Genomic DNA, 10,878 nt, shown 5'->3' with positions numbered 1-10,878 from the left:
CCAGAGACACAGCCAAAGCCAGTCCCTGAACCAAAACTGGCAAAGCAACCAGCACCAGAACCATTGCCAGCACTGAGTCCAGTGCTTGCAACCCCATCTACAGCTCCAACACCAGAGGGCACCACCGAGCCTCCACTGGCAGCAGGAGCAGATGACCCTACACAAGAGGCTCAGCCAGAGCCTGAAATACCCCATAGTGTACCAGCAGAGAGCGGTTCACCATCAACGGAAACAGCCCCATCACCTGCATCGCTTCCAGAGGGACCAAGCCCAGGTCTACAATCCAGTGAGGACCTGATGTCTCCAGCATCAAGGGAACAGTTCCAGGCTGAACAGGAAGCAGATGAAAGCCTCCAGAGAGCTTGGACGGAGGCACGGAGCAACCCACCACCTCTCAACTCTTCTAATCGATCCCGGTTTGTTTTAGAAAGAGGACTTTTATACAAGGAAACTCCTTCTGGTGGGCACCAGAAAAACTGGCATCCTCAGAGACAGTTGGTAGTTCCAACTAAGTACCGGGAAAAGCTCTTGAGCTTAGCCCATGATCATCCTAGTGGCCATGCTGTGGTGAACAGGACCAAAGACTGTTTGGGGAGGTCCTTCCACTGGGAGGGAATGGACAAGGATGTTTCTGCCTATGTCTGATCTTGTGAAGTATGCCAAAGAGTGTAAAAACCCCAAGACCAGGTCAAAGCCCCTCTCTAGCCACTCCCCATCATTCAGATTCAATTTCAGCGACTAGCTGTGGATATTCTGGGTCCTTTTCTGAAAAAGACACCCAGAGGAAAGCAGTACATACTGACTTTCATGGATTTTGCCACTTGATGGCTGAAAGCAGTAGCTCTAAGCAACACCAGGGCTAAAAGTATGTGCCAGGCACTAATAGACATTTTTGCCAGGGTAGGTTGGCCCTCCGACATCCTCACAGATGCAGGAACTAATTTCCTGGCAGGAACTCTGGAAACCCTTTGGGAAGCTCATGGGGTAAATCACGTGATTGCCACCCCTTACCACCGTCAAACAAATGGCATGGTGGAGAAGTTTAATGGAACTTTGGGGGCCATGATACGTAAATTCATAAATGAGCACTCCAATGATTGGGACCTAGTGTTGCAGCAGTTGTTTTTGCCTACAGAGCTGTACCACATCCCAGTTTTCAGAGTAACAGCCGTGTTAGTCTGTATTCGCAAAAAGAAAAGGAGTACTTGTGGCACCTTAGAGACTAACCAATTTATTTGAGCATAAGCTTTCGTGAGCTTCGTGAGCTGTAGCTCACGAAAGCTTGTGCTCAAATAAATTGGTTAGTCTCTAAGGTGCCACAAGTACTCCTTTTCTTTTTACATCCCAGTTTAGGGTTTTCCCCATTTGAACTTGTATATGGCCGTGAGGTTAAGGGGCCATTACAGTTGGTGAAGCAGCAATGGGAGGGGTTTACACCTTCTCTAGGAACTAACATTTTGGACTTTGTAACCAACCTACAAAACACCCTCTGAACCTCTTTAGCCCTTGCTAAAGAAAACCTAAAGGATGCTCAAAAAGAGCAAAAAGCCTGGTATGATAAACATGTCAGAGAGCAGTACTTCAAAGTAGGGGACCAGGTCATGGTCTTAAAGGTGCTCCAGGCCCATAAAATGGAAGCGTCGTGGGAGGGGCCATTCACGGTCCAAGAGCTGTTAATTATCTCATAGCATTCCCCACCTCAAACCAAAAGCCTAAGGTGTACCATATTAATTCTTTAAAGCTCTTTTATTCCAGAGAATTAAAGGTTTGTCAGTTTACAGCCAGGGGGGAGGGAGGGTGTTCCTGAGTGGCATGAAGGTGTCTACTATGAAGGGAAAAGTGATGGTGGCATGGAAGAGGTGAACCTCCCCATGACCCTTGGGCGTATGCAGCGACAGCAGATCAAGGAGCTGTGCACTAGCTACGCGCCGACGTTCTCAGCCACCCCAGGACTGACTGAGCGGGCATACCACTCCATTGACACAAGTAATGCTCACCCAATTAGAGCCCAACCTTACCGAGTGTCTCCTCAAGCTAAAATTGCTATAGAACGGGAGATCCAGGATATGCTACAGATGGGTATAATCCACCCCTCTGGCAGTGCATGGGCATCTCCAGTGGTTCTAGTTCCCAAACCAGATGGGGAGATACATTTTTGCGTGGACTACCGTAAGCTAAATGCTGTAACTTGCTCAGACAACTATCCAATGCCACGCACAGATGAACTATTGGAGAAACAGTTTAGTTTTGATACTAAACTGGGAGGAGTGGTAGATACGCTGGAGGGGAGGGATAGGATACAGAAGGACCTAGACAAATTGGAGGATTGGGCCAAAAGAAATCTGATGAGGTTCAATAAGGATAAGTGCAGGGTCCTGCACTTAGGACGGAAGAATCCAATGCACCGCTACAGACTAGGGGCCGAATGGCTAGGCAGCAGTTCTGCGAAAAAGGACCTAGGGGTGACAGTGGACGAGAAGCTGGATATGAGTCAGCAGTGTGCCCTTGTTGCCAAGAAGGCCAATGGCATTTTGGGATGTATAAGTAGGGGCATAGCGAGCAGACAGAGGGACGTGATCGTTCCCCTCTATTCGACATTGGTGAGGCCTCATCTGGAGTACTGTGTCCAGTTTTGGGCCCCACACTTCAAGAAGGATGTGGATAAATTGGAGAGAGTCCAGCGAAGGGCAACAAAAATGATTAGGGGTCTAGAACACATGACTTATGAGGAGAGGCTGAGGGAGCTGGGATTGTTTAGTCTGCAGAAGAGAAGAATGAGGGGGGATTTGATAGCTGCTTTCAACTACCTGAAAGGGGGTTCCAAAGAGGATGGCTCTAGACTGTTCTCAATGGTAGCAGATGACAGAACGAGGAGTAATGGTCTCAAGTTGCAGTGGGGGAGGTTTAGATTGGATATTAGGAAAAACTTTTTCACTATGAGGGTGGTGAAACACTGGAATGCGTTACCTAGGGAGGTGGTAGAATCTCCTTCCTTAGAGGTTTTTAAGGTCAGGCTTGACAAAGCCCTGGCTGGGATGATTTAACTGGGAATTGGTCCTGCTTCGAGCAGGGGGTTGGACTAGATGACCTTTTGGGGTCCCTTCCAACCCTGATATTCTATGATTCTATGATTCTATGAAACTGGGATGGGCCAAGTTCATCTCTACCTTGGACTTAACCAAGGGATACTGGCAGGTACCACTAGATGAATCCGCCCAGGAAAGGTCAGCCTTCATCACACATGTCGGGCTGTATGAATTTAATGTGCTCCCTTTCAGGCTGCAGAATGCCCCCACCTCCTTCCAAAAATTTGTAGATGGTCTCCTAGTGGGATTGGGAGAATATGCAGTCGCCTACCTTGACAATGTGGCCATATTTTCGGATTTCTGGGCAGAACACCTGGAACATCTACAAAAAGTCTTTGAGCGCGTAAGGAAGGTAGGACTAACTGTTAAGGCTAAGAAGTGTCAAATAGGCCTAAACAGACTTGGACACAAGGTGGGTCAAGGAACTATCAACCCCCTACAGGCCAAAGTGGATGCTATCCAAAAGTGGCCTGTCCCAAAGTCAAAGAAACAGGTCCAATCCTTCTTACGCTTGGCCGGATATTACAGGCGATTTGTACAGCAATACAGCCAAATCGCCGTCCCACTGACAGACCTAACCAAAAAGAAACAGCCAAATGCAGTTCAGTGGACTAAAGAGTGTCAGAAGGCCTTTAACCAGCTTAAAGCAACACTCACGTCTGACCATGTGCTAAGGGACCAAGACTTTGACAAACCGTTCCTACTAACCACAGATGCGTCTGAGCGTGGTGTGGGAGCAGTTTTAATGCAGGAAGGACCAAATCAAGAGTTCCATCCTGTCGTGTTTCTCAGCAAGAAGCTGTTTGAGAGGGAAAGCCACTGGTCAATCAGTGAAAAGGAAGGTTATGCCATTGTCTACGCTCTGGAAAAGCTACGCCCATACATTTAGGGACAGCGTTTCCACCTGCAAACCGACCGTGCTGTGCTACAGTGGCTTCATACCACCAAGGGAAATAACAAAAAACTTATTCGGTGGAGTTTAGCTCTCCAAGATTTTGATTTTGACATACAACACATTTCAGGAGCTTCTAACAAAGTGGCTGATGCACTCTCCCGTGAAAGTTTCCCAGAATCAACTGGTCCAAATCGTCCTTAAGATGCAGGAAATTTGTTAGTCTTTATGCAGTTAGTAGTTTATTTAGAGATGCATGTGTTTTATTAACTCTGTTTTCCCCTAGAGCTTTAGGAAGAAATCACAGCCAGTGTTTCACCCTATCTGTGATTTGGGGGGGCGTGTCATAAATATAAAGGGAAAGGTAACCACCTTTCTGTATACAATGCTATAAAATCCCTCCTGGCCAGAGGCAACATCCTGTTACCTGTAAAGGGTTAAGAAGCTCAGCTAACCTGGCTGGCACCTGACCCAAAGGACCAATAAGGGGACAAGATACTTTCAAATCTTGAGAGGGGTAGGGGAAGGTTTTCGTGTGTGCTATTTGTTTATGTGTTCTCTCTTGGGACTGAGAGAGGCCAGACAGAAATCCATCTTCTCCAACCCATCCTAATCCAAGTCTCCAATATTGCAACCAGTATAGGTAAGCCAGGCAAGGCGGATTAGTTTATCTTTTGTTTTATGTGAATTTTCCCTGTATTAAGAGGGAGGTTTATTCCTGTTTTCTGTAACTTTAAAGGTTTTGCCCAGAGCGGGATCCTCTGTGTTTTGAATCTGAATACCTTGTAAAGTATTTTCCATTCTGATTTTACAGAGATGATTTTTACCTTTTTTTTTTTTAAATAAAATCCTTCTTTTAAGAACCTGACTGATTTTTCCATTGTTCCAAGATCCAGGGGTTTGGGTCTTTAATGATTTTTGTAACCAGTTGGTTAGGATATTATTCTTAAGCCTCCCACAGGAAGGGTGTGTGTAGGGCTTGTGGGGGGGGGGATATTTTGTGGGAAAGACGTCTCTATGAGGTCTCTTTCCCTGTTCTTTGTTTAAAACGCTTGGTGGTGGCTGCATACTGTTCAAGGACCAGGAAAAGTTTGAACCTTAGGTATGCATCCGATGAAGTGAGCTATAGCTCACGAAAGCTTATGCTCAAATAAATTGGTTAGTCTCTAAGGTGCCACAAGTACTCCTTTTCTTTTTGCAAATACAGACTAACACGGCTGTTACTCTGAAACCTTAGGGAAGTTTTTAACCTAAGCTGGTAAAAATAAGCTTAGGGGGTCTTTCATGCGAGTCCCCACATCTGTACCCTAGAGTTCAGAGTGGGGAAAGAACCCTGACCCCCTTTCCACTAAGGACGCGTGGGTCACCGAGCGAGCTGCCACCCGTGGGATACTGGGGGGGTGACTGGTGGAGAGGGTAGGGAGGGCGAGGGTGGAGGAGGGTTTGCCGGGGCGGCTGCAGGAGTAGGGTGGGGGCAGAGGACACGCAGCAGCGAGGGGTGGCTGGGTAGGCTGCGGGGATGGGTTTCTGGGGGGTGGTTTAGAGAGAGAGAGGCTGCGAAGTGGGAGGCGGGGGGTCACAGCGCGGGGGATTCTGGTTGCCGTGACTGGCCGCCTGTGCAGAGGAAGGAGATGGGCGCCCTGGCAGGGGCGGGGCGCTCCCCGCTGCCCTGGCCGCGCAGCGCCGCTCCCGGGGGCGGCTGCAGTAGCGCCGGGCCGCGGGCAGTGTCGCTGTGGGCTGGCTGGCTGGCAGTGCAGCGGGCAGCTCCCCGCTTTCCCGGCGAGCGCGGCTCGGAGCCTGCGCCCTGCCGCCCGGCCCAGGCGGTTGCGTCTCGGCCGGCCCCGCCCCCGCCCCTCTTCCCTTCGCAGGCAGCGGCTGGGTGGGAGGCGGCGGCCGCGGCGATGGCGGACAGCGCCAGCGAGAGCGACACGGACGGCGCGGGAGGCAGCGGCGTGGCGCCGGCGGGCTGCGCGGCGGGCCCCGGCGCCGGGGGCGGCAAGGCGGGCGGCATCGTGATCTCGCCGTTCCGGCTGGAGGAGCTGACGAACCGGCTGGCCTCGCTGCAGCAGGAGAACAAGGTGCTGAAGATCGAGCTGGAGACCTACAAGCTGAAGTGCAAAGCGCTGCAGGAGGAGAACCGCGACCTGCGCAAGGCCAGCGTCACCATCGTGAGTGCCGGCTCGGCTCGGCGCGGGGCTGCGGCGCGGTGCGTTGGGCAGGGCCATGCCTGCCCCCGCCGGCCCGGGAGGGAGGCGCCCGGCTTCCAGGCGCCGCTGGGCCGGACGGCTTTCCCGCGTCGCTTTGAAGGGGAGACCCGCCTGCTGGGGAGGGACCCCACTGCTTGGGCGGCTTGCGGTGGGGTTGCTGGGTTCCCTCAGAGGCGACCCCTGGGCACCCCCTCGCTCGGTGGCTGGCCTTGCCCGCCCTGCCAGTGGCGCGGGGTCCTGAGGCGCTCTCCGCCGCGGAGGTGGGGGTGTAATTACCAGAAAGAAGGTGCTGGAGCAATGCACGAGCTGCTGACGGGAAAGCGACCCAGAGATGGGTGGGATGTCTCTGTGGGGAGAACTCCGTGACCTCGGAAACTCCCAGCGCTTTGCACTAGGAAGGGCTCTGCCTAGGAGCCGGGGGGGGGGTCGGGCACCGTGTCTGCGCCCCACTCGGTGGGGACCACGGATGGAGAAGGTCAAGCTCTTCCCTGACAGGCTTTCGTTCCTGTTTCTCTGCAGCTTGTCACCTCCTTATAGAAAGGAGTAAACATTGAGCGCACCTGTCTGGCAGTTGGGGTAAAAGCGTTGGCGGTGCTGCAGTGTGTTTGGGTTGGGTCCCTAGATGTCTGACATAATTGGAAATAGTTTAGTAAAGTTTTAACATCCTCTATGCTGATAAGGGCCTCGGGGAACTACTACAATACCTGAATCTGTTGGCACAGAACTGGGTTTAAAACACTGGGTTTTAATAGCAGGGTTTGTTGCTGTTGCAGCTCAAAGAAGTTTCCTCGTGCCAAACCTTTCAAGTAAAATGGATCTAATCATAACACATTCAGAGCTGTCTAAGTCTTAATGTACTCTTGCATAAATGGCACATTTTTGTTCTTTCTCTCTTTCTCAAATGCTTGCAGAAAAATTTAACTCAGGCGAAGTCTTTCAAAATGGGTGCCATATGAATTAGTTTATTTAAAATATTTTCCTGTTTTAATGTTCTTTACTGTATGAAAACTAGAGTAGAAAATGAGAATGAGCTATAATCAGACTCCTTTAAGATTCTATACTTTCTGCCTTTTGTTTTATAGTGTTTCTGAAGTATTGTAAATACTGCACTTGGTTACGGCCCTGATCCTGCTTTTGGATCTGTGCCAGCGTAAGGTTCTCTGGATGGGGGCCTAAAATTTGCAACTCGATGAGAAAACATGCTGATTTCCTCACCATGGCTAATGAAGTATAGTTGCTTACTTCGGTGCTAATAGATAGGTTCTGATCTATATGGCTTTATTTGGTAATTGATCATTAACATGCAAGTTTATTAAAATAAATGAATATTTTACGGGAAGTAAGGGTTCTGGGATTTATGTAGAACGAATATAGACATTCCATAAAGTCACTCATAGTAAAGAATGGTGTTGAATGGACTGGAAGACAGTTCATTTAAGGATACATAATTTATGGATACATTCAGTACATCTTCAATTCTCACTCCTCATCTGAGAAGACAAGTGGTAAGAAAATATGCAGGTTACCATTACGGTATTTTAGTCCCTTAGAGACTAACACATTTATTTGAGCATAAGCTTTCATGAGCTATGGCTCACTTCATCGGATGCATACAGATCACTTCATTGGATGTAGCTCACAAAAGCTTATGCTCAAATAAATTCGTTAGTCTCTAAGGTGCCACAAGTCCTCCTTTTCTTTTTGCGGATACAGACTAACATGGCTGCTACTCTGAAACCGGTATTTTATTCGTATTTTTAGTGTGCACACTACCCATTTTACATGAATAGATTGGATGGAAACTCATTTAAATTATGGCTGAAAAGTTGATTTGTAAAAATAGTCTTTAAAATAAGACTGTTTAGCATCATTGTTGCAGGTGTAGAAACACAGGATTAAAAAGTGTGCCAGTATTAAAAAATGCCCCTAGATGCAAGGACAGTTATTGTAAACTTTGTCAATTTAAAACTGTGAGAAACACATTGCCTTAGCCTATGTGAGGAAGGGTCATTGATTTATGAACATTTAGGAGGATAATTAGAACTCTGTCTGCATCATGAATTATAGGATTAGGTAATCCTGAGTAAAAAAAAAAAATATGTAAATATGTTTAACATGCAGCTGCTCTAGTTTTCCATTGTTTTAGAGTTCGGTGGTTTTAGGTGAATAGTGGTTGTGATGGTAGTTAGAATTGCATTATCAAAACTAATATGCAAGCATATTGTTTTATAGTCATGAGCAAAATTCTGTGGCATTATAAATAACCCTACATACTTGTATTCATTGAAATTTGGTCTTGGCTCTGTACACCTTTACTTAGGTGAATAGTCACATTGATATGCAGGATGAGTCTCTTAGAGTGCAAATGCTCGTAACTGTGATCTTTTATCCATGTCAGGCCTAGCAAATTCTTAGCTTTATTACAAATATATTACCAATAACTTGGCTACCCAATTTGCTTTTTACTATTGGTGGTAGGAGAATATAGACTGTTAGGTTTGGTGGCTAAGAAAAGGAATCTGGAACTCCTCAAGAGAAACCTCTCTCCTGCTTTCCTAATAGCCATTTGAATGTCCAGCAGGATGTCTGCAGGAAAAGTGCATGAAATCAAATACAGTAATATTTTGGTGCTATATTTGTCATCCTTGACTAATCAGGGAAATATACAGTTCTGTTATTACTTTACAAGAGGCATATGCCATGTTTTTATTAAATTAAATAGCATAGTATCTTCTGGCCCAGAAATGAAAGCTGAGAGATCTTATCAGAGACTTTCTTTTTGCCATTTACAGTGAGATATACTCAGCATGGTTTCAAAAATATACTTGCTTGTGTGTAATTTCTAAAGATAACCATTAGATTTTTGCACTCATTTCCAAAATTTATACTCTGGGGTTTTCTTTGGGGACTGAATGCATTCGCTATTAATCAGATGTTAATTTATAAACAGGTGCTATTTTTGTTCAGATCTAAAATCCAGAAGTGAAGTTTATTTTAAAAAATCTCAGAAGAATAGAGAAAAGAAGTAAAGCATATCTATGGCAACCTGTGGGCATACGAGAAAATCTAACCTCTTCAGAAGGATCTCTGTACAGTTAGCTCTTATAAGTGGGTTCAGTCAGAAATGCTCGGCAGTTTAGAACTCTGAAAATAGAATGTGACATATTGATGAGCACAAAGGGGCGAACTAGAGTGCAGTCACTTGTTTGAAATAGTTGCTGAAATATAGAAAAGAGAGATGATTAGGAAAATAAAATCAGCAAGGGGAGAGTGGAGGCCCTGGAGAACTGTTCACAATTTCTCTGTCAAATAGAAGTATATATTTGTAATTTATGGCAGTGCAACAGGACTAGAATTATAGGTCATTTACCATTTCTAAAGTCAACTTCTTGCTCTTTGGACATTTTCAGCCTATAAGTATTAAAGGTGTCAATTAATACGTATTTTTTAAATATGTTATAATAGTGTCTTGGATCATCAGAAAACATAACTTTATAACTAGGGCCCTACCAAATTCACAACTGTGAAAAATGTGTCATGGACTGTGAAATCTGGTTTTCCCCCATGAAATCTGTATAGTATAAGGTAAACGTGTACAAAAGACCAGGTTTCACAGGGGAAGACAGCATTTCTCACACTGTGGTCCTGACCCAAAAGGGGGCTGTAGGAGGTGGTGTTGCTTGGTTATTGTAGGGCTGCTAGCAAGGCACCCTGCTCTGAAGGCAGCTCCCCACCAGCAGCAGTGCAGAAGTAAGGGTGGCAATACCATACTATGCCACCCTTTCTTCTGCCCTACTGCCTTCAGAGCTAGGCGGCCAGAGAGTGACGACTGCTGGCCAAGGGCCCAGCTCTGAAGGCAGCACAGAAGTAAGGGTAGCAATACTGTGATCCCCCTACAATAACCTTACAACCCTCCCACAACCCCCTTTTGAGTCAGGACCCCTACAGTTACAACACTATGAAATTTCAGATTTAAATATCTAAAATAATGAAATTTACTATTTTTTAAATCCTGTGACCAGGAAATTGACCAAAATGGACTGTGCATTTGGTAGGGCTCTATTTATAACTTGTCAGGACTTTAAACCATCATTAATATAAACACATTTGCATTCCAGATATTGTCCTATTACTCAATATAAAAATGATTGGAGATCACTTTTCTCTGGCCTTGAAAAGGTTTAAGTGAGAGCTGATTGAGGGCAGGTATAAATAACTGTTTAGTTGGGGAGGTGTGTAAGGGGAAACAGTTGTTCTACTTTGCTTGTCATTTACTCTGCTTTTTACTAGTACAATATAGCTTTTTGTATTTACTCCCTCGCAACTCAACCTAAGTTCATTGTTGGTCTCGTAGAGAAGTTGTAAATGTATGTAACATGTTTATTTCCTATTATAGAAATGATGGTGATGTTACAAATCAGCTTTGATTTCATCACAGGGCAAAGATGAGCTGAGGAGGAGAATGCCCATTTGTGTACAGATAAAGTATGGAGATGAAATTGTTTTAAATGAACACACAAGTATATAGATGAATGCGAGTCTTCCCAGCATGGGGTTTCTTATCAAGGACCCTTACAACACACACTGATTTGTACTCTAGTGTGTTAGCATTGCAGACACTTTAAAATTGTATTTCAGTTACTTAGTTCTCTGTGCGGTTTCATCTTTAAATGTTGAAAACTTTCTCCTTTCG

General features: G+C 46.0%; 1 protein-coding gene across 2 annotated transcripts in view; it reads left to right on the top strand.

The window, feature by feature from the left end:
* The first annotated feature begins 5,590 nt into the window (after window positions 1-5,590).
* Window positions 5,591-10,878, top strand: part of CCDC6 (coiled-coil domain containing 6) — a 63,886-nt gene continuing 58,598 nt past the window's right edge. For both annotated transcript variants that reach the window (XM_084635014.1, XM_084635013.1), the window contains exon 1: window positions 5,591-6,146. In XM_084635014.1, the coding sequence (XP_084491140.1) occupies window positions 5,610-6,146 (537 nt within the window). In that variant the 5' untranslated portion in view covers window positions 5,591-5,609. The remainder of the gene's footprint in view (window positions 6,147-10,878) is intronic.

Source organism: Lepidochelys olivacea (genome assembly GCF_965140295.1).
Source record: "Lepidochelys olivacea isolate rLepOli2 genome assembly, chromosome: 7".
Lineage (NCBI taxonomy): Eukaryota > Metazoa > Chordata > Testudines > Cheloniidae > Lepidochelys > Lepidochelys olivacea.
Note: the sequence above shows the minus strand (reverse complement) of the source record. Positions and strands in the feature narration are given on the sequence as shown.